The 24,851-nt window shown below is 39.7% G+C and overlaps 1 protein-coding gene across 1 annotated transcript; it reads left to right on the top strand.

Moving 5' to 3' along the window:
- Window positions 1–940: 940 nt before the first annotated feature.
- On the top strand, window positions 941–22,718 carry mccc2 (methylcrotonyl-CoA carboxylase subunit 2). Its single transcript, XM_080531006.1, has 17 exons — window positions 941–1,191; window positions 2,624–2,690; window positions 2,925–3,009; window positions 4,713–4,814; window positions 5,391–5,518; window positions 6,114–6,226; window positions 6,839–6,952; window positions 9,246–9,310; window positions 9,530–9,629; window positions 10,784–10,879; window positions 12,989–13,061; window positions 13,152–13,228; window positions 13,539–13,605; window positions 13,821–13,977; window positions 17,421–17,535; window positions 19,778–19,863; window positions 21,879–22,718. The coding sequence occupies exons 1-17, from the start codon at window positions 1,054–1,056 to the stop codon at window positions 21,994–21,996; spliced, it is 1,701 nt and encodes a 566-aa protein (XP_080387132.1). The 5' UTR covers window positions 941–1,053; the 3' UTR covers window positions 21,997–22,718.
- Window positions 22,719–24,851: the final 2,133 nt, after the last annotated feature.

The following is a 24,851-nucleotide window of genomic DNA, read 5'->3' as shown; positions in this document are numbered from 1 at the left end:
CTATGTGGGCCAAATGCTACACCTGTTTAGTCTTCTACAAATAATTTACAATTCAAACAGTGCAGTTTTACATTTGTTAACTTAATGTTTTCCTTTTGAACCATTTATCTAGGAATCAAGGTAAGGCAAATACATTACAAAAAAGAAACAATACAAGAAAAAAGAAACAATATTACAGGGGGGTAGGTGCGGAAACGTGACCATAGCTCAGCCTAAGAAAGTCTGATCGACTAGGGGTCGATATCTACTGTTCAGGAGACTCAGGTGCGTAAAAAACCCTCTGGTCTCATGTCTCTATCACAACCACAGCCCGACCTACAAGCGAATCATACGAAGGGGAGCAAGATATGGCAGGGGACTTTTTCTGGCAAAATTCTTTTTTGAAGAAAAGCAGTCCATACCTTTAATAGGTGATAACCACTAATAAGCTGCCAAACCAAAAGGTATATCATATCAAAACATAATCTAGGGATGTAAAGGAATAATAAAAAAAAAACGCATCTAGAATTTGCCCACCCAGATGGTAATGAAAAATGGTTTGGCCCAAGGACGATCTCGACTTTGTCGCTTTTATCACGTCACGAGCGGTATCAACCAATGAAAATGCGTGGGGCATCAACCAATGAAAATGCGAGACACGCCCCCATATTTGCATACAGATCTGATAATCGGGGAAAGAATGAAAGAATGAATGTGGAAAACAAAGAATGAATGTGGAAAACAATGTGGAAAACAAAGAATGAATGTGGAAAACAAAGAATGAATGCGTAAAAGAATAAATAAATATAGAAATGTATTTCGTTATTACTGTGTGTATTCATTCATTTATTTAGTCATACACTCATTTATTTATCTATATATTTATTGTTCATTTTGACAGACTTGGTCCTCCATACCAGTCCAGTAGATGGCGCAAAGCACCAATGACGCAGATGGCTTGCACGGCAGAAGAAGAACATTTCAGAGTACCTGCTCTTAGCAGAGACGTTTAAAAACAATATTAGCTTTTTGGTACAGTCTCGGCTTTCGAATTGAGCTAGTACACAGAGAAACATGTTTTTGCAGAATGTCAGAGCGTGGCTCCCTCTACTTCGGTGCAGAGGTCTAACTTTAGCTAACACAAGACTGTACAATGGCGACAGAGTGGCGACACTGGGCTCACAGCCTGACATACACTCGTCGGACTATCAGGTTAGTAGGTGATTGAAGGAAAGTTAGATAAGTAGCCGTGAAGCTCTTATGTTGTTCTAGTAGTGGGGACTTTCTGATCATTAAGCAATGTATGAAAGTTTGATGAACCTGCCGCGATGTTACAGCCTTCAGTCCCACTGCTGCCATGAATGTGGTGTCAGACTGAAGTTGAGGAGCTAGCTGGCTAAAGTCATGATACAGCGTCAGAGGTCAGGTTGGAATTGTGTTCTGATTAGATTAGATTCAATTTGATTGTCATTGCAGAGTACCAGACAACGAAATGCAGTTTAGCATCTAACCAGAAGTGCAAATAGTGATATAAAACATGATAGTGATGGTGATAGACAGTAAGGCAGTAGTTAGAGTATGTTATGAGCTATGTAGAGTAGTTGTACAGTAGTATGTACAGATATACAGATAGAGGCTATATCAAAAAGAGGTATGTGCAATGTGCAAAACATATGGTATGTGCAAAGGTAGTATTTGTAAACAGCAGTAGTGCAAAGGGTAGCTTAATTGAGTGTTCGCATTGACCAGGGGTGTGTGCAATTGGATTGGCTGGGGGGACCTATATTTAATTTTCAGAAATTAAATATAGGTCTTGATGTTGACTACTCCTAAATACCTGAGCGTAAACAACCTGATGCAGGCCACCATCATAACCAAATCAATCATAACTGTATAGTTGTTATGTGGGCCTACTGTAAACAAATGATAGAAGAAATCATGTTTTGAAAATGCTGCTCTTATGGAATTTCTTGAGGACAGCAGATAGAAATCTAGTGTTATTTTTATGTTGAAATGCCATTCCCCCCCGTTTACCTTTTGTTGCATAAATCACTGCCCCACAAATGTTTGCACACTGCATCACTGACAACAATGGAGCAAATACACTTAGGCCTACCTTTTTAGCCAGGCTTTTATCTAGTGTTTATCTCAACTCATGCTTTTACTCCTATTTCTTATCTCCTATTTCTTGTTTTATTCTATTGTTTTTATATTCAGCACAAGTTGCATTCAATGCATGACTTTCTAGAATGCATTTCTAGAACTTTGAGTGGGGTATTGGGGTTATGCAAGGTCTGTAAAGACTCTATATTCAACTGCTAATATGCATTATTTATAAAATATTGGTAAGTCATTTGATCTATGCATTTGTTTCAGTGCAATTTTGTTTGTAGGCAAAGACAATGTCACTATTTAGCTTTACATTCTTTAACCGACCCATTGATGAAAAGGCTAGCCTTTAGACAACTACTGTACGTATTTAGAGGTCAAGTGATGTTTCAGAAATAAAATGTCTGTTTTAGAATTAGGCCTAGTCCTGACTAAATGAAACTTTGTCCAGAAAACTGCCCCAAAGAGTGTGCTAGTTGAGCAAAAAAATACAGCAAAGATACCGTTGTGTTATGCTGTCTCTTTTTTTCCTCAGGAAAACTATGAACGAATGCAATGTCTTGTAGAAGAGCTGAAGGATAAAGCGGAGAAGATTAAATTGGGTAAGTGCTGAGTATGTACTTGAAAAAGGGGTGCTGGTCAAGGTGACTAGCAAGATTCAAGTACTATACACAATTACATTTGTCCACTTCTTGTCTTGGTAAAAGCAGAAAAGTTTGTTAGTCCTGGAAGCTGGGTACAAATTGGGTACAGCTATTCATGTCAGTCACAATTATTTTAGATTTCACAGGCTTCATTTGTTTTATAACATACTGTTTCATAATGTGTTGACACAGGGGGAGGAGAAAAGGCCAGAAAACTGCACACATCCAGGGGGAAGCTCTTGCCACGAGAACGCATTGACAGACTTCTGGATCCAGGGTAAACATTCATTCCTCTCTGCTGCCAGGCCCAGCTCCTCGTGGCAGCCTGTTTGATCAACAGTGTGTCATTGATTCTTGTTCAACTGAGGGACCAAGACAGGAGTGTTAATTCTGAAATCAAGTGAATTTACTGAACGAATACTGCACTCAGACTCAATTCAACTTAAGCCAGGCAGACACTTTAAAAATGCAGACGATTCCAACCGATGAGAGACTCTCATACTGCAATAATTGCAGAATCACTACTGCAATAATTGGTGACAAGCAGATAAAAACCCTGAACAGATCAAACATTTCAATTTAACAACTCCTTAATTTCAACAGACGTTCAACAGAAATCCAGTGTCTTTTTGAGTTTTGTAATGTTGTTGGCTGTAGATGACATCATAATGCAATTCTTTATTACATTACATTATAATTATAATGCACCCGTAATATTAATTTGGCATATTGTATTTTCTTTATTCCAAGTTCACTTTATGGAATAGCCAATTGTAATAATGGTCAGACTTGTTATGCTGGGGTGAATCCACATTACATGTTTGCCTGGTTAAATAAAGGTTAAATAAAAAAAATATATAATATAACGCAATAAATTACACACCATATAACTGAGAAGATAAATACTTGGACACATGCTAACACGCACACGCACACACGCACGCACACACACACACACACACACACACACACACACACACACACACACACACACACACACACACACTCAACCTTCAAGTCAACAATTGTTCAGTCATTGTGTGGACAATGAAAGAGACTTTCATCTCAATTTCCTTTGAATCTCTGGCGTCTTCGGGGAGGTTGGAGCTCCTTGGGGATAGTGTCGTCCTCTGAGTTGTCGGTGTGTCTCAGTGTTTCCTCACTCTTCCTCTTTCTGGAGGCTGGAGGCCTCTGCACACGTAAGAGGACAGAGCTTTGTGGGTCAGAGGCCATCATGTATAGGATGGGGCACAGAGAGGTGTCGATCATCTCCACATCGTTGGGGAATAGGCTTGAGGAGCATGGAGGGTAGCTGCAGGCACTCTGACCGTTTGCTGCATGATGGATAAGAGCAGTTACACGTCACCTCCCTGTCATCAGAACGATCACGCTACTTTAATCCGATAAAATAAGAAAACCGTATTGCTTTTTAGATATTAGGATCTCAAGTTTACGCCAATTGCTTTTCCACAGTCACTCCCGGGCTTCAACAGGGCGTACTCCAGGCCTATTTGTTGCTTAAAACTTACGCCTCCTCTACCCCCCTGGTCCTTATGAGGCCAAACGGGGCTGCTGTAGATGCACATTTTAGAGCGACTGCAGGACATTCTCATTAACCCAGTATATTAGTTGCCTAGCCAACTTGGTTGGTTGCAAGCAAAATCCAAGTTAGCTCGCTCTAACTACACAATGGAATGGATGTGAACAAACCCAGTTGTCAAAGTGCTTAAGTTACCAGAACCTGTTGGGAAACCAGAGAATTGTATGTGTTCCTAGTGTCTCCATAGTTCTTCACCTTACGAACTGCAGAATGTAAACAAACTGAAGATCATACAGGGCAGACCTAGAGACCTCAACTGTGGACATTCAAACAGGCTTGTTCACTAGGCTCCAACAGTAGCTGGCTAGTAAACCTTGGCACACACTGGCACCGTGGTTGAAAAGCACCCAATGACTTTTTTATTTTATTCTTTTTTATAGATCCCCATTCTTGGAATTCTCCCAGTTTGCTGCATATCAGTTGTATGGGAAGGAGGAAGTTCCAGCAGGAGGCATCATCACTGGAATTGGGCGGGTTTCAGGGTGAGTGCAATGGCCACTGCTGAAAACTTCAGCTCCGGCATATAGGGAGGTGGTTGGATAAATGTTACCAGTCTTCAAACGCTGGCTGCAAGGACTAACAGTCTGTCAACATGAGAGCTTTAACCATACAGTATTTTGAAGCTATACAGAACCATATAACTTATAAATGCCCCATGAGCTTAGTTCAATTGTCTTAGACCATCAGAACCCAAAATATAAGCTTGTTTTACTCCATTGATTGTAAACAATGAAATTGTAAGCAAACACTGTGAAGAAACATGGTTAAAACATTCATTTTCTGATCCTGTGGAAGGTCAGTCATTGCATCCATAGTTCATACTCTTGAACTATGAATGTGAGAGTGGTTACATTTCTCCAGCTCCATCTCTCAGCTATTTAACAGAAAAAGTGACGGGGAGAAGTCTTTGTTGTTGTTTGAATCCCAGATTTCATGTTAGGAATCTGAACAAAACAGCTTTCAACCACCTGAGGAACATTGCCAGGGTGCAGACATTTCTTGTGGATTCATGACCTCATGCATGTTTGATCTTAATAAACTTTTGTCATTCCTTGTAGTGTGGAGTGTGTCATTGTTGCAAATGATGCCACAGTCAAAGGGGGCACTTACTACCCAGTTAGTGTGAAGAAGCACCTCCGTGCACAAGAAATAGCCCATCAAAATAACCTGCCATGTATCTACCTCGGTGAGTGACCACAGTTTGTTTTGAAAACCAGACCAATACGCAATGAATGTCTGCACGTCCAAAACCTTTTGTAAACACAACTAAATGCTTTACTTTTTGTAAAGCATAATGTAAACATAACTTAACCCTTTTTTGGAGACAAACGTCGCCGTTCTGATTGCTGGCAAAAGATAATCTAACGAAGGGTGATTATGTTCTGATTTGGCCGAAGTTACTCAGTTTGCAGGTAATGATTTGCTGTTGATTAGCTACCATGCTGACTTTGTTTTGCTAGCAATCATAACGCTGGCGCCTGGCTCCAAAAATAACGAGTGTCTTCGTTTTTGTAAACATTCAGCAATTTGTGACGGATGAACTTTCATATTGTATTATATAAGTAAACTGTTGTAAGCCAATTGAAATCTATTAAAGTGAGGGCCAATTGAGTTAGCAATAAGTAGTAAGTCACTATCTTCAATAGGATCCTGTATAATGTCTTGCAGCTTGTGTTGTCTGCTAAGAAAGTCAAAGAAAAGGATGAGAATCTTGCTGAGTGAAAATTCCAGAACGTGTTCCAGTGTTCTGTATTGAATGTGTCCTGGTCTTGACTCTATAGTGGACTCTGGAGGGGCCAACCTTCCCAGACAGGCGGATGTATTCCCTGACAGGGAACACTTTGGACGCATTTTCTTTAACCAGGCACGCATGTCTTCCGATGGAATATCACAGGTAAAACATTTGTATTAATACTGAAATTGTATGTATACCATAGACCTCATACAGGTCTTTTGATGTTGTTGGGTTTGTATTTTTTTATTTTTTATGACATTTACATTTCTAACTGAAAAGAAATATTAAATAAAACAAGTCTCTGACTCCAATCTGACTCAAATTCATTTAATTAACGCTATGTGCAAATAATTGTTGAGTTTGGGTTTACTAGAGCAAGAATGGTCAAGTGAGAATAAATCAAATGAAGCTTTAATAACATTGTAAGGGAATGCAAATTATCAGGCAAATACATCATGAAGAAATGTTACATGCTACTATCTCGTAAATGAGCAAAAGAGCAGAGAGGGCGAGAAATCAGACCACTTGGCTAGCATACTCTCAGAACACATCTGGACCCACAACATGAAGAAAACATCTGCTCCTCGACATCAGTTTTATTCATCTTATTAATAACCGTCAAATCACACAGCATTCAAACATTCCCAAAGAGTCACTCAGCTGCAAAGTGAGAATTCACAGTGGCCATGTGGTCCACAAGGGAGAATGGATAGAAAGAAGCGGACCATCTTGCCTCTAGACTGAAATGTTTTTTTTGTATTTGTTCCCCAGATTGCTGTTGTCATGGGCTCCTGTACAGCGGGAGGAGCCTATGTACCTGCCATGGCAGATGAGAGCATCATTGTGCGGAAGCAAGCAACCATTTTCCTTGGTGGACCCCCTCTGGTGAGAGGCTTTGACATGCTTATTATTACATTCTCAACTTATTAAACTATTACGCTTTTTGTAACTCCAAAACCTCTTTTGGGGTTAACATGTGAAATGCTGTTTTAGGCCAACCTATCTGGGAGCCACCATTGTTACTGCAACTTATTTTTTTATGGGGTCTCTATGTTGCATATGAATCAGTTATACACTGTAGGGGTTAGGCTGTCATTACTAAGTATTTTGATCGTGATAAACTCCTCCGTCCCTGCTGGTGACAACAAGCATACTCAGAACACTCAAACATGATGTAGCTGCCACTACGCTTCACACCAGGCACGGTGCGGAAACTAGATTGCACATCCAGTTGGTTATTTAAACCAAAGTCACTTGGATGATGTTGTTCCATCAACTGTGCTTTTTCCTCTCCAGCCATTGTAAGTCTCCCCACGCCTCAGGGTAGCATTCCTGAGCAGATTTGTTTCACTGCATTTGCTCAGTTTAATGACAACCTGATCCACACAGTGGGAAATTGCATTCCTATGCAAATCAAACTCAAACTCTATAAAAATATTAATTCAGGAATGATATAGTTCCTTGCACTCCGATGGACTCAATTCAATTTACTGATTGACTTTTTCAAGACATTGTAGCATTTGAGCTAATATTAGTGTCATGGCAAAGGCGGTGAATACTTATTGACTCAAGTCATTTCAGGTTTTCATTTTTAATTAGTTAGTAAGAATTTCTATAAAATAATGTTAACTTTACATTTTTAGGTATTTTGTGTAGATCAGTGACACCATTGGAAAAGGTGCAGGGGGTGAATACTTATACTAACTAACGTTATTCCATCTATATACAGTATCTAACCTTCTCTCGTCTATCTACCTTTCACTTTTGTATCTAAGCTTATCTGTCTGTCTATCTACACTATGTATATTGACCATCTAACATTCTCTCATCTATCTATCATCTGTCAATTCATCCATCCATCCAACCAACCAACCAACCATCTTTAACTTCATTCGCTACCATAATCGGCAAAAAGACCATTTCACTTTTTTTCAACGACCCAGCAAGTCTATCTGTCGTGAAAACCATCTTTACACTTTTTCTACTACAAAAATAAGACTTTGCGAGCCCACAAAGTTTCTTCTGGAACTTATTTTCTAATTATCATTATTCTGCATGTTATTCCTCTGACAACCTTTAAGCGATTCACACCAATCCAACTTTATTATACACACCAATCCAACATGATTATACTATTCAAACTTGAAAGTGCACATTTTAACATGGACTATGGCATGGACTAGGGTCTATGTCAACCAAAAGATGACATGTTTGAAGATGTCCACTGCTCTTACACCTTTTAGGCTATTCACACCACTAATCCAACTGTAAAAAGTGCAGAATTATCAACCCTGATAAAAGCTCTCTGATACACTTTTTAAACTATTAAATATTTTGTAACTCCCAAAACTCGAACCTAACTTTCTCTCATCTCTCTGGCTATCCTACCGTCTGACCATCCTACTCTCACTTTCTTTCAACTCCTCAGCCATCATCCTTTATTCTATCTATCTTCCAACCTTCTCTCTTCTATCTGCCTATATGCTCCCCTCTGACCGTCTTTTATCCTTTGGTCCATCCTATCTCACTTTCTTTCAACGACCCAACTTATCTATCCATATATTGGCCATGGTTAACCATCTTTAAACTTTTCCCACTACTAAAATAAGACTAGTAAAATATAGTTAGTATATTGTATGTGTCTGCATGCAGAGAAGTGGCGGTAAAAATGTTATGTACAATTCTAAAGCCACAACCTGGACCTTTTAAATCTATGTTTTTTACTTTATTTATAAGTGTAAACAATAAGGGGAATGAATATGGTATCTGTATCTGAAATTACATTCCATAAAGCAACATTACATTATCAAAACATGATTTCAAGCTATACATAATTTGTTTACAAAATCTCATTTTCAACAAAAACACATACCATCTAGTTATAGTCATTTCTACTTTTGTTAAAATGAGTTACTTCACTTGTTGTACTCTCATAAAGGTATTAGTAATACAAGTTATATGAATAATAATAATAACAACAATAATAATTATAATAACAAAGGAGTATATTTCTTGTGATGTTTTTTTTGTTTTGATTACTATTGGACTCAATTAAACCTGTTATGTAACCTTTTGACCTTGTGTATTTCCATTTCAGACTCTGAGGCAACAACATATGATAGTTGTATAGAGGTGGTGAATACTTCTGCAAGGCACTGTATATGTTTGTGTTTCATAGGTAAAAGCAGCAACTGGTGAGGAGGTGTCTGCTGAGGAGCTCGGAGGTGCCGATCTTCACTGCAGGTATGACATGGCAGGACCTGACGTGATATCACTGCTGGGTTCTTCTGTACAATATAGTTAACATGGGATTGCGTTTGAGCAATTCTTGAATTGTTTGTACTATTGGTCTTAATCCTAATTACATACTGTATGTAAATGCTTTGTTATTACAGTGGACAGGGCTTTACAATGGGAGTGTTTTGCTATTGAGAAATGTGTGTAACTGTAACCTGTCCACAGGAAGTCTGGTGTAACAGACCACATGGCCCTTGATGATAACCATGCACTCCATCTGGCACGAAAGGCAATTCGCAACCTGAACTACACCAAGAAAATTGAGGTAAAACAAATGAAAAACATTAATTACACCGTTCTTAAAATATTTATTAGAAGATCAGGGCTCAACATTAAGGCTTGTCTGCAATGTTCAGACAAGTGGACTTCCTCTTGCAGTTGTCCGACGGACAAGTCAAAACAAAACAAAACAAAATCTATTAATATCTGTAAAAAATTAATTCCTGAATCTGAATACGGTAGTAAAAAATGTACTAGGAAGCTATGCCGCACCCCATTGTCGCTACCTATGAGGCTATTTAAGTGCTCTCGTAGTTCATTATCGTCAATTTACATTATTGGTCGTTCCTCTAGTGCCATTTGCGTGAACGCGTATTCACTTCTTAATGCCGCTTATTTTCATTTAGTTCGATGTGATCGTATATTTTAGGTTTGAAGTTTTAAGACGAACACATCGCAATGCGAACTTCAGAATGGCACTAGTGATAGGCAACCAACAATGTACACTATAACATCCATGATAATGAACTAAGAGAGCACTTAAATACGTAATAGTTTACAAGTAATACGAAGGGGGAGTCAAAAAACAGCACAACACCGGCAAAGGCCTTATTTGAAGCTAAGACGGTGAGAACGTTTCTATTGAGTTGGATAATTTGAGGCAGATTTTGAGGTCAGTAATACCTTTTACAAATCAGTATTGAAGTATTTTGCAGTACCTTTTGTAAAGTGCGTACTATCTATGCTTTGTTCATGTTTACAAATGTTTTTAAAGGTTTGCAAATGATCTGTTCTGCAGTAGTGGTGTGACACTTCACTATTCATAAGCTCAATAATAACATTACCAATAACACTACCCTCATGACACTGGAAACTGTCTAAAAGGTTCCCTCTATTTGAAGATGTACCTTATTTGTGACTGACCTAAAGTGTTCATCCAGACAGTTTTGTAATCCATTGGGTGGTAGTTAAGCCAAGTACTCGTGGTAGGAGGCAAAAATGGTGACTGGTTACCATTTCTCTTTTGACCTGGGAGGTATTCCATCAATGTCGCTAAATAACAATCCAGGCTTATTTTGATAAATCCTGCAGGATTTATAATTTATTTTTATAAAAATAGATTTTTCTTTAGCGACATTGATGGAATACCCCCCTGGGATTAATGAAACTGTGTTTTGTGTTTTTGATTTTTTTGGACAGGTCACCACAGAACCACCAGAGGCCCCCCTCTACCCAGCAGATGAACTATATGGCATTGTTGGAGCGAACTTGAAACGTAATTTTGATGTCAGAGAGGTATTTCACCCATTACTGATGCCCTCTTTGACCACACTTGTCCATGACTTAACAAAAGCCTGGATTTTATTTCAGTACATTTATTGTTATCAACAGGGTTTCTGATTGTCTGCTTTTGGCAAGTAAATAAATCTGAGCCGACCACTACAATTGTTACAAACAACAAGAAAGATGTCATTACGATCAGGGGAACAGCACAGGGATGCTGTCTGATAATGTGAATGGCTTGGTCCTGTACAGCTGGCTGTCAGGGGTGTAGTGATGTTTTTTTAGTGTTTAGTGTTTTTTTGTGTGTTTATTCCAACAAATAAATGTTGTTATCGTTACTTCAGACCTTCCAGAAGTATTGGAAAGAGGAAGTATTTTGTCTTCTTTTAGCTCTTTAATCCAACAGTTTGGATTTGAATTTAAGCAATTATTATGGAGTCAAAGTAAAGCTCTCAACTTTTATTTGATGTTTTCTTTTTGCAGATTGGTTTCACCATTTAGAAATGGCAACCCTTTTTATACATAGTTCCCCTTTTTCAGGGAAACAGTAGTATTGGAAAATTGGCTTGACAGGTGTTTCAGATTAGTCAGGTGTGTTCCGTCACATCATTTGTGCATAAGAGAGCTGTCCATGTCTAGTACTGATTCTAGCCTTTACCCAGTATAAGAGGATGCCCCCTAAACTCAGTGGTGACTTTCAGCTGGCAGAATTATTGGCGATAAAATTCATAATCATAATTTGGACAGAGGGTCTGGGGGTTTTCTCCCAGGAAAAGGTGGTCTTCTATAAGCACATTTAATGCAATTCTCAATGTTTACGTCTTGCTTGCTTGCTACCGAACTATAACACTGGGAAAACCCCTGCTATCTTGTGTCAATGTAGTAGGCTATATATAAATATTTCCCTTTGAGAGCAGAGTCAGTGTCACACACACACAGCAAGTGATAAATTGTTTCAATGTGGCTCATTGAGCAAGCGTACAGGCACCTTGGATGCAGTTCATCAAGGGACTCGGCTCACATGGAATGTGTTTCCCACCAGTGTCAATCTTCAGTCCCTGAACACATTTATTGCAGGAGAGCACGGATGGTTGCAGCAACTGATCCCGTTTTCCCATATCGAGGGTAGGGAGAGACGCTGTCAGGCTGGATATGGCTAGATATGTCTGAGATGATGGAGATGCATCAGTCATTGTATTTGGACAGTACATTATGGTCTGTCATTTAAAAACTACTCATGGGAGTTGTGCACAGATATGAGCTCCGTCCATCATCCATAAAATAAGTGGGCCACCCCGGCCTCATTACGCCCTGCTTTCTGTAGTCGCTATCATCGGCTACACACTTCTCATCATCATAAAACAACATCAATCTTCCGGTCGTACATTAATAGCAACTCTTTTGCAAATCAGCAAACACTCATCTCAACAAAATGAGAAATGTTGTACACACTCCTTGCTAGGGAGGCGTATGCAAACAGAATGGGGAAGTTGGCTAGGATTAAATAAATTGTTTAGAAAAAAACTGCAAATGTAAACCGGAGAAAGGAACACACAACCCTCTCCTGTGCCCAATACAAAAAAAAAACACGATGGAAAGGAAAGGAATATTCACATAAATAAAATGTAACGGTCCTAGGTGAATAGACCAACATTTAATCTATTTGCTGTTATACTGACATTAAAGTCATAGGCTTCTGCAAATGTTCTGTTCCACTCAACAGCAGCTGAGCTCAAAATAGCGGTATCTGGAATAGGCGTGAGAAGTGCTATACAAATGCACTCTGTAGTTTTCAGAATATACAGTGAGGAATTGAGACAGTCAGGATATTAGGTTATAGTGGAATTGGCACTGGATAGGAAATAGCCTACTATCCAGGATACGGGAAGATATCATTTTCCCTCTTGTGCCATCCACTCTGACTTCATGGCTATGGTGTGACAGAGACAGTTTTATCCCAACAATATTATTGAGGAGAACTGTCATTTTTAGAACATTAATCATTTGTGTGTGCGTGTGTGCGTGTGTGCGTGTGTGCGCGCGTGTGTGTGTGTGTGTGTGTGCGTGCGTGCGTGTGTTAGACTGTTTGTTTACCTATTATCTGCACATGCTTGATTGCAGGTAATTGCCAGGATTGTTGATGGAAGTAGATTTGACGAGTTCAAGGCATTCTACGGAGACACTCTTGTCACAGGTGAGTGTTACCAATACAGTAGAGGTTTGCATCCCCAAATTTCTTCCAATATTTCAGTTTCAAACAAGGTGTTGTTGTTTTTTTCTGCAGGATTCTCAAGAATATTTGGGTACCCTGTTGGAATCATTGGCAACAATGGAGTCCTGTTTTCAGAATCTGCAAAAAAAGTAACTATTACATTTCTTATTTGTTGCTTGTATTGTAATTTTCCATGGTTCGAGAGTCATGAAATGTCCTCAGAACAATCGAATTAATTAATTACGCCTGGTGATCAAAACTATTTTAATTAAGTCCAAACGTCAACCTTGTCTCTACATGGCTCTGTCATAGCCTGTTGATACATTGAAAATAGACTGAGGCTGAGAAATTATTGGTAGTATAGTTGATCCTAAGTTGATTAATTTAGCACAGAAAATGTGCTAAGCAGCTAAGTTCCCGATTTGTATTGACATAAATGTTTCTGTTTTTTTATTACAGGCCACTCATTTTATTGAATTATGCTGTCAAAGAAACATTCCACTTATCTTTCTCCAAAACATAACCGGTAAGTACAAAAGCAATGCTCCAAAGCACCAACATCATATCCCTCGCTACAAACTCATGTATAACATCAATAGTGTTAAATGTTAATACACTTCATGGCCTTGCAAGTTACCTCATTATGCACATGAACATTAAAATCTTGTTCCAGCTATAAGATGTTGTCCATCTTCCTAAGTGTAGTTTTTTTATACTCTGCCTTGCCCCATGTTTCCAAAGGCTTCATGGTGGGTAAGGAATATGAAGCAGGTGGAATTGCCAAGGATGGAGCCAAAATGGTGACAGCTGTCGCCTGTGCCAATGTGCCCAAGATCACTGTACTCATTGGAGGCTCGTATGGAGCAGGGAACTATGGCATGTGTGGTAGAGCTTACAGGTAACAGCTAGAGAGAAATAAATAGTAATGACTATCTACTTCTTATCTTCTTGTCTATTATCCATGGTGTATGTATTTGTATGCTCTGTCTGCTATACATCATTTCTATACTATGACAACAAAACAATTGTTTTGGAAGTAAGACCAATTTACTCTCAGGTATTCAGAAATCAGTGTCTAGCTGGGGGCCGTTCCACTAACGTTGATTAGTATATCGGCGATTAAAATAAATCCTGCGATCAGGCAACTCGGGATTGGAATTCAAGCCTCAGGTGATTCCTCGAACGAGGATCAGGCTTGTGTCATGAGTGTTCACAGAACACCGGCTTAGAAATCCTCGATATGGGCGCGTGCACGCAGACATAAAGAGCCCCGAAGAGTCAAACTGTCTAAACGACATATCGTCACGATGGCCTAGTGGTATTGACCGCTGCCGTGGTATTTATTCGTCTTTTTAAGACGGTGGTTCAAATCCCTCTTCAGACACACTTTTTATTGCATTTCGTTGTCTGAATCTAATCTAAAATCTCATCTAAAATATAGTAATAGTAAGTACCGGTATATAGGCTATAAAATGATGGTGCAGGCTAATTTACAAGAACTGACACGATTACAATGGTGTTTGAAGCCTTTCTGAGTAAATTATGTTCTTCAACTGGACCCTGGATTTGACAGATTATTTTTTCTTATGATTACTGATGGATAGATGACTCACTTAGACATGTATATATATATATATACATATATATATATAATAATATAATATATATATATATATTGTAAATCGATTTGCATGAAGGCTTCGGTTAAATGTAAAAAAAAAAAAAAAGTTACGTTAAATCAAGTCTCGAACCCGCAGCCTTCGGAACTCTAGCTGGTTGCCTTAACCCCTACGCCAACCACACCGCTGTAATGTCAGCAATGCAAGTTGATTCACGTACCTATTTTATTTTATTTTTTACACTTTTTAATTTATTTATCTATCGATCTATCTATCACACTTTCAAACTATCTATCGATCGATCACACTTTCAAAATATCAAATTATCTATCTATCACACAGTCAAACTATCTATCTATCTCGTAAAAAGTGGGAACTAATATTTCCTAAAAGACACTTGACGGAACTGTCGTTCGGGATATACTTTCCGCCTGTGAGACAATTTTGACGCACGTATTACCTAAACCAGGGGTCGGCAATAGGCGGCCCGTGGGCCATTGCTGGCCCGTCACCAATAATATTTGGCCCAGCAGATTATTTTGAGAATCCCCTTTTTTTTTTTTTTTTTTTTTTTTTTTTTTTACAATATCGGACCGACAGTCCCACACCACGCCTATAATGTCCGAATAGAGAATCTACCTCCACCTGAATAATGCGTATTGTACTTTTATTCATGTTGAGAGTGAATGACACAGGGACAGACAATCAGGCAGCGAAGCGCACTGACGCTGAACCAAATGAACATGAGTGAATCATAAGTAGGTGGACAAGGCGTGGTGCTGAAATAGCGTGTGTGGTTTGAAAAAAATAACATCAGCTCATTAAATCATTCAAACGTAATGTTTACGTATGTGACTGCAACACACATATGAACAGTAACAAAGCAAATTCTGTTTAATTTTCTGAAAAACATTGACAACAAAATCGGCGCAAAAGTGGTGGTAGGCCTATGCTCCTGAAACGACAGAGCAAACGCGCTATTAGGGATAATAAGTACAATGAGCCATAAGCCATTCATTCAAAATATACAAAATACAATTAGGTTATTAAATACAATAACGACAGGCTTGGTACTCACGTAATGTGAAAAGTGGCCTCCCATCGGTCAGTATTTGCTTGATATCTGGTGATATTGACGTCACTTTAATCCGCGGTTGTTTTGAAAACTAATAATATTCTTGATTTGATTATTGATAATAGTGATAACTTGAGTGTTTTCAAAGGGACATTTAGGCAGGTTTGTAATAACGGACACTGTATTTCAAATTAATTAGAGAGAGTCTCAACTATCGCAACTCTATAGTTTATGCACCGCCGCAACCTTCTTTCTACGATGCAACGATCTCCTGGGTTCAGAGCTGTCTGGAGTTCCTCCTGGATTGACACAAAACTTTACTGAGGAGATTTCTGGACTAATTTGACAGTCCCACTATGCTTTCATACTCAGTGATTAATTAATAAGACCATTATGATAACGACATGGATCCATGTTGAGATGTCCGCGAGACATGCAGAGATTGTTTGTTATTTGAAGGGTATACCGCCATCCGCAGGCATTTTTTATTTTTTTTTGTATGCATCAATCGATTCCTCTCGTGCGTCTTTATCACATGCATTGACGAAAAGGACGACTCGCATGTATAGAAAGGGAACATTCATTGTGAGCACGGAAGATGTGAGTCTCTCACAACGGCTTTGCATTGATGAAACCAGGTAGGATGAACGTATAGTTCACTGTCCATTCCTGTTTGCCCTGTTTTCACCGTGAACTTTCCTCTTTACACCTTTGGAGAGTGACATTATGTTTCTCTTGCTAGCTAGCAGCTTAAATGTTTAGCTAACTTCACCCGACACGCAAACAACCAATCCAATAATAATGTGACCTTGTCTGGGAGGAGGGGGGAATAATTATCTGAATACAACTATGTTAAATAATTATTAGAATAAGTTAGGCTGCGATACATCGTCAGTCCACACATTTATTATTCAAAACTATGGAAAAGGGTGAAACTACGTTTCAACGTTGTTGAGAATCACAACACAAACTCGCTAGTCAAGCCAAAATACTGCAACGTAATGGATTGGACTGCTACCTAGTTAACTATAATAACACTACTTTACATTGTTAGCAGGCTCACAAAACAAGCTGTGTTAGTTGACTAGCGATGTGTACATTTTTCGAAAGAAAAGTCAAAGTATTAGAACGTGTCACATTTTTTTAACAATCAATTACTTAAATTAGCCTTTGATTATGTTCTGGCCCGCCATCTAGTGGCTCAAAAAAATGTTGGCCCGAGGCCAAACCTAATTGCCGACCCCTGACCTAAACCAACCTCTTAGCCTGCTCGCGACCAGAATAACTCGGGAGGATAGGTTGCATAGCAACCAAACAGCGAATTATTTGAGCCACATTGATGGAACCGAACGCAAGATTAAATTATCGCCGATTAGAACATTATCGCCGATTAGAAGATAATCTCGCTTAGTGGAACAGGGCCCTGGTGTCGTTGTTATGGCAAGTTAAACAGAAGTCACTAGTTGAAATGTGGCATGTCTGTGTAACCTGAAGAAAAATTACGCAATAGTCTTCTTACTCTGTCTGTGTGGGATGGTTTGTGGGTGATTCTATCCATTCTTCTTTTGACATCGGGGAGGGAGCTGGTACTGTACTGTTGGTTGTGCTGGCATAGTTAACAATATGCCTTTCTTTTCCCTGTCACAGTCCCAGATTCCTGTACATGTGGCCAAACTCCCGCATCTCCGTCATGGGTGGCGAGCAGGCAGCCACTGTCCTAGCCACCGTCACAAAAGATAAGATGGCACGAGAGGGAAAGGAGGTAAGAATGTATTTCCGTCTCAATTTCAAGTTCAAAAGCTTTATTGTCCATTTTACAGGTGGTTAAAAACATGTACATTATTATTTCAGCTTCCAACACAGCACAACAACACACATCTCATACAAACTACAATAAAACAATACAACATTTACAAGTGAAGAGTTAAAAATAGCTATTGTGCTATGGATGAAAGATGTTTTGTAGTAGCATTTCCTTGCCAACAGGACCTTTTAATCTTGACCTGGCTTGATTGAGGATCCTTGCCAGTTTCGTTTTGTTTTTGACTGTCAGATAGTTAAACCAGGAAAGCAGCTTGAATGTTAAAATACTCTAAATGAGTGATTTGTAAACAATTGAGAGTATTTTGCTTCTCACATTGAAGCTCATAAGTTTCCTTAACAGAAAAAGGCATTGTGTAAGCCTTCTAAAACATGCGTGTGTCCAGAGAATGAGAAGTGTTGATCAATCTCAGTGCCCAGACACTTAGAACCTGAGGCATTTGTTGACATTTGCCCTGTGGAAACTAGCATTGATCCAGGAGGCTTGACATAGCTGACATACCTTTTTAGAGAAGGCAAGCTACTAAAGGCCAAGTCTTCTGCATATTTGACCAGGAAAATCTGTTCATTTGGTGTTGACCTAAATATATTGTGGTCGATCACTTAAAAACTCCTTTATCCAGACAGCTAGGACGTCTTCCCTTGATACTGATATGGGGGTTTCCTCTGGGGTCAGGGATATCAGATATCCTGCAGCTCCGTGGGGCCGTCATGCTGATCATGGTATTGATTGGTCGTTCTGTGGTTTGTCCATCATGACCCTATCCAGAAGTAAACTGCTCCTCAACCTTGTTTTTGTAACTCAGTTTAGCGTTCCACGTTAGCATGTAGGACCTTATAGGTTGGCAGTTACAATATGAAGGGTTGCCAAGGAAACCATTCATATTCAAATCAAGAGCTGGTTTGTAAGGAAGAACCAATTAAATCAGACATCATCTAATCACTACCAGTATCAGTACTCATGACACTTCAGTATTTACACATTCCACGGGTCTCTAAACTTCACAGTGAGAGATCACAGTGTATTTTTACTTTGGCCCATCGGGGAAGGTTATCTCTAGAAGGGGGTGCAGAATAGATGTTTCCCCCTTCAAGGAGTGTTGACGTCCTTGGTGATTCATGCTTTGTTGTTATCATATAGTTTTACAGTTTTTGAGGGAATGACAGGCGGTACAGAATAGCGCATAGCAGGTGATAGAATCAGTAAGCAAGTCCATGTCCGGGAGAAGGTCCCACTACATTAAGGTAAGAGCGCCTGAGTGGTGGGAGGCACATTGAGATAAACATGTCAGGCAAAATCTCACAACACCAATGTCCAATGTTCTATTCTGCCTGGCGGGACAGGAAACGTACTGCTCTAAATGGCAGCAGGCTTGTAACATTGCATTAATGTCATTAAGTAGGAACATCGGTCGGCCGCCCTGTTTAATATTTCATTTTTTTCTGATGCACTATTAAAATCCGGTACATAGAGTAGGATGACTAAAACGATACTGACATGATTTCATAGTGCTTAGTACTCAGTCTTACGGATAGTAAAGTTGATCTCCAGTCTATCATTGACTGCAATACAAAGTCCTCCTATTTTTTTTTTCTGGGTTAATTGGGGATGCCTATCAGCGTATGGTTGTATATCCCTCCAGATGAATTAATTAAGATCAGAAGGTGTGAAGAAGCTGTCAACCTCTTTGAAACAAACCAGACTGGTGTGTCTATACAGTGCTGAAAGTTCATTTAGAGGTCATTGTTGTCTAGGGGTCTCTTGGCTACATAATGTATCATAACTGTACAATCACACACAGACCTTTTTTAAATTGTGTTTATTTTTTTAAAGCAAAGTTACCTAGGAAACCAGTCCATGGTGAACTAGATCGTATTGATGAACTGTATGATATCACAAGGTCTGATATGATCCATAGTTTCATACCTGATAACTCATCAGGTCTAAGTACATACAGTATACCACAACTTTACATTGTTTGTTTACAAATACATTGATTACAAACAATGGAGTAGAACAACCTTATATTTTAGCTTATGACAATGTAAGACAGTTGTACTAAGTATTTATGGCATTCATTAGTATGTATAGTATTAGTATATTCTTCTAGAATCAGTGGGATTTTTATGAATTGAAATGACTATCAAACAAATTGAATTCCAACTCATTGTTTCATTTTCAGTTTACGGCTGAGCAAGAGGCAGCCATGAAGGAGCCCATTGTGAGACGGTTTGAAGAGGAGGGTAGCCCATATTACTCCAGTGCCAGGTAAATGATTAGTGTAATGCTTTGAGAAGGAGGGTTGTTTTGACACGGAATACATCACAGGCTATTCCAGGAAGCAAATCTGAGCTTAGATATCTAGGAGGCTGTTGCGCAAAGTAATTATGTTTAGAGACCATGTAAATGATGGGCTGCTAGCTCATTTGCATTCATTCAGAGCTAGCTAGCATCCACGGTACATTGTTGACATTAGGGGAAGTTCCACTTAATCTTTTCTCTCCTTCTCGTCCTCCGTGTCGATCAAAGATTTCTCCAATGGCTTTGGGAAAATTTAAGGTGAAGAATAATCTGGGCTTGGATTGTCCATGTAAATGTGTACGCACTACGGCCCCTTGTGATTTTCACTTTGCCTGCAAGTTAACGAGCATCGCCTTGCGAATAGCCTGCTGGATGAGGAAACCGCTGAGTGTGAGGCCTCACAGCAATTCTACACTCTGAACACCCCGGTCTACAGAAGCGGAGGCCCTTTCTCACTATGAGAGTGATGAGAGCACCCTGTTGTGTTGTGCCTCCAATATTGACCAGCATATGCTCTCGTTATAGTGGTGTCTCTGAGTCCCGCTTGCCCTTACGCTTACATCCGAGAGGGCAGCTTATCCTTCAGTTGGTGAGCTTGCTCCCAATTGTTAGGTCAGGAGATGTGACGAGAGCCAGCTTTGTGGAGTGTTTTTGAGCTGCTGGATAACCTGTGACATCACAGGTGTTTCCCCTCACTCACAGCAGATAAGATGGTGGAATGGAAGCCTCTCCAAACCTGTGTAGGTGAGTGATATATATATTATTTTTTAATATAAAAAAGACTGGAAGGTCTCACCACTGCAGGTGAGCCCCCATCCACACAGGCACGACTGATGTGGAGTCAATGGGCTGTAACTCCCTCTCGATACCATAGCTGAGTACCTCAGCTCCACAGCCCTCCTCTACTTAGCGGCGTAGACTAAGGAGCTGTGTGAGAATGAGAAATTGATGGAGTTCTGCCTCCTTGCTGACCACTCTTCCTGACCAGTGCTGAGGCTACTGGCAGAGTGTTGGGGAAGCGGCGGTTGGCCAGAGAGCTCTCTGGCGTGACGAAACTAAATCGTCGGAGAAGGACAGGAAAAGTGTCCTTGACGATCCGTGCTGGGACCTCCCCCGTCCTATCTTGGGGGCCTCAGAGGAAGGGGCCACACGCCTGGTGCCAGGGGATGTTGAGGCCCAGGGAGCGGGTCGGCTCCCCCGACCTAGACACTGTCCCCCAGCCAGGGGACATCCTGTCACACAGGCACACTGCTTGTTCCAGGTGTGATTCACAAGCCCTTTTAGCACCTGAGTGGACGGGCGCACACCAAAGGCGCACAGGCCATTGGTGAGAGGACCTTCTGCAAACGAGTGTCTGCAAAATAATCATTTGTTGCCCAACTCTGTGGGGCAGGGTGCCTGTTCACGAAACCTCGCCAACAGGGGCTGTCACTGCAAGTACCCCTTGTTCCCCCTGGGGGACCTTGATGCTCTATATGGAGTCCTCCTCATCTCCTTGATGCTCTATATGGAGTCTCTCCCTCATCTCCATGATGCTCTATATGGAGACTCCCTCATCTCCTTGATGCTCTGTATGGAGTCTCCCTCATTTCCATGATGCTCTAGTCTCCCTCATCTCCTTGATGCTCTATATGGAGTCTGCCTCATCTCCTTGATGCTCTATATGGAGTCTGCCTCATCTCCTTGATGCTCTATATGGAGTCCTCCTCATCTCCTTGATGCACTACTCTCCCTCATCTCCATGATGCTCTATATGGAGTCCTCCTCATCTCCATGATGCTCTATATGGAATGGAATGGAATGGAATGGACTTTATTTGTCATTGCTACAGTACAGGTACCAAACAACGAAATTTAGGAGGGATGGAGACCTCCTCATCTCCTTCCGAGAACCAGGGTTACATACCGTAACCCGTTTTGGTTAACTATAACAATAAATACATCTTTAATTAAGAAAGACATGTTTGTTCCCTGACACTGCAGGCTATGGGATGACGGGATTATTGACCCTGCTGATACACGTTTGGTTTTGGGACTGAGCCTCAGTGCCACGCTCAACGCCCCGAAGCAGAAGACGCGCTTTGGTGTCTTCCGGATGTGATGGTCCAATCCCAGAGACAAATTAACCAAGAAGTGTATTGTATTAGGATTGACAATAATGTCTTTCAACCTGTTTACCCAAGTGGCCTTCTTGAGCTTGGTGGCTGTTAATGATAATTTCACACAAAACTCTAAAAGTTAATTTCTATTGGTATAGTGATGTTCTGTTGTAGATTACCTTTATCATGTACTGCTTTATCCCTGTTTTGTACTAACTTTCTGGTACATACATACTGAATTTACTCAACTATGCACTCTTTGAATTTAATAATTTCCAAAACCTAGTAGGTCTGTATTTGTAGTGTCCTGCAATGAGAATTGTTTATTAAAAATGGTCATGGTGTGAAAACATTTAATGTTTGTCATCATTAGGAAAGTAGTTAATTAGTTATAATACTGTCATGAGCTGTCATGTTTATTTTGGTGATATTTTAGGCTAATGTTTCAGCACTATCAAAATGATTATGTACTAATAATGTATTTCATTCCACATGAAGTAAATGTATCGGTTAAGGACTGTGTTATTTATTGGAAATAACTTATCTTGTGCCTGCCGGGTGTTGCTTTACTGCTACAGTATTTTCTTTCAATTATTATTAAACCTTTATTTTAACAGGGTTAGGGTTAGACCAATATCTCTCTTTCAGAGGAGCCCTGATTACATTAAAACACATTACATTGAAGGTCCAGTATGTAACATTCAAGATGTCTTAAAGTTGTCTAAAATTATTGTTGTGACTATGTTTGATTATAGAGATCAGGGAATGCTATCCTTTGAAATAAGTATTTCATTTACAAACACTGTTTTAGTTCAGGAAACAAGCTTTCTACAATGGAGTGTCCTACCTGACCAGCAGTTTGCATACAAACATGTTACTGCCAGGGGTGTTCTATGGTAGTGGACTCACGCCTTTCTTTGCCTCTTTGAATCGTGCTCGCATGCAGAAACACAGCTAATGTAGCTAGCTACACTGTGCAAGTCCATTTCAAGAGTTATAGTATTATTTCTGAGGATGTTTTTGTTTAGAACTTCAAACTGAATTTCTAGCACTGGCCAGAGGTGACATAACATGTATGCCCTGCTCCTGTAAAATGACACTGCATTATATGAGCCAACTACAAATAAGTGGAGGAAATAAGTATTGAAAAAAAAAAACATTCCATTGCAGCTATTCACATTAAATTTACACCAGACATTGGTATTAACTCAATAAAACGACACAACTAAAGACATTGTAACAAAACAATATATTTAAAATGCTATGTGCAATAAGGGGGATTGACACAGGAAGGAAGCATTGAAAACAGTAAGAAAAAGCACTAAACCAGCTAAATGCCACTAATGAGTTCTCCTACCTGTGCTAATTACAATCAGCGGGGTTAGTGCATGTTGGTGGGTAAGTATTTCCACTCTTTGAAAAAGGGTTTCCCACCTCGGAATGCAAGTAAAGAAAGAAGTCACCAAACTTTCCTCCCAAGACCTTCGCACAAGATTGTTGAGCAGCATAGTAATAGCACTGGTTACTGACCGATTTCTCAATTCCTAAATGTTCCTATAATCTATAAGCACCATTGGGCCTTTATCCGCAAGTGGAAGGAACATGACTCGATCATCAACCGGCTACGCACTGGAGCTCCTCGCAAGATTTGTGAACGGACATTCAGAAAGTTAGTATATCTATAGGGGACTCATGCTTACGGCCTATGTGAAGGAGTTTTTTTATGCAGAGTGGAATTTCACTAGACCCGTTCTGATTTCTGACATGTAGCATATTGAGAATGTAGGAAACAGCAGCAGCATCACTAAACGAGAAACTATTGATAACTACTTGGTACTTAATCGCACATAGTGGTGCTTGAGTCGGTAGCCTATATCTAAAACAAACATTGAATGTGATTAATATGCAAGTACCAGGTAGTTACACTTTTACCCAGCACTTTGAACTTAATACTGGGCGCTGGGTGGTAAAATCAGTGATTACTGAAATTAATTCACATGGGGGCGCCATTTACTTATATTTTCTGAGAAAATGGGTTAGAATAGGTAAAGGCCAGTGCTCAACCTCAACACTGTATTTTAGAAAGGGTTTTGTATGGACCAAAACAGCATTATGAACAATGAATGAACGTTGAACGTGTTATCTAGGCTAATTCATTGAACACTATTCATTTTTTTATTTATCATGGCCATTTAGCGATATTTTAACGATTAAATGTACATACTGTCCCCTTTGCGAATTGTAATTCTTCCAATTCCAGCTTGAGTGTATGCTTGATGATATCAATTCATTTCATGCCTCATTAAACTTACAAACTTTGGCAAAATAAGGTTGTGTTCTTGGGCATTGGAGGGTGTGCCCCTTTATGACTAATGCGATAACTTCTCTGCATTAATTCTGACTATGGGGGATCGATTTTGGCTCAAGAGCTCCCCCAGAGGCAATAATGTAACTTCAAGTGAGAATTTCGAAGCCAGCAATCTAAAAATTAAGCGTCTTGTCTTGAGGATCTTAGGTGAAACCATGGAACCTCCACATGACGTTTAACTTTCCTTATGATATTCAACTTCAAAGCTGTTAATTAGGTCCCAGTCCCACCTTAATTGGATAACCCCTAAAAAGACTAAGTTTTAATTGTGACCTTTGCGAATATTACAACACACATCCGCTTAGACCTGCACAAATGTCAATATACTGTACCACACACATTCGTTCACCATAGTGAAACTACGACTTAGGAATATAACAGCATTCACAAGGTTTGTATTTCTAACTTTGTACACCATCAGTACAGCGAGCGTGTTTCTTACGACAAACCTTAAACCCTTCAAAGGAAGACCGACGGTTTACCCTGCAT

The sequence above is a fragment of the Nansenia antarctica genome (assembly GCF_963989245.1).
Source record: "Nansenia antarctica genome assembly, chromosome: 5".
Lineage (NCBI taxonomy): Eukaryota > Metazoa > Chordata > Actinopteri > Argentiniformes > Microstomatidae > Nansenia > Nansenia antarctica.
The sequence above is the reverse complement of the archived record's forward strand: the minus strand, read 5'-3'. Positions and strand labels throughout refer to the sequence as shown.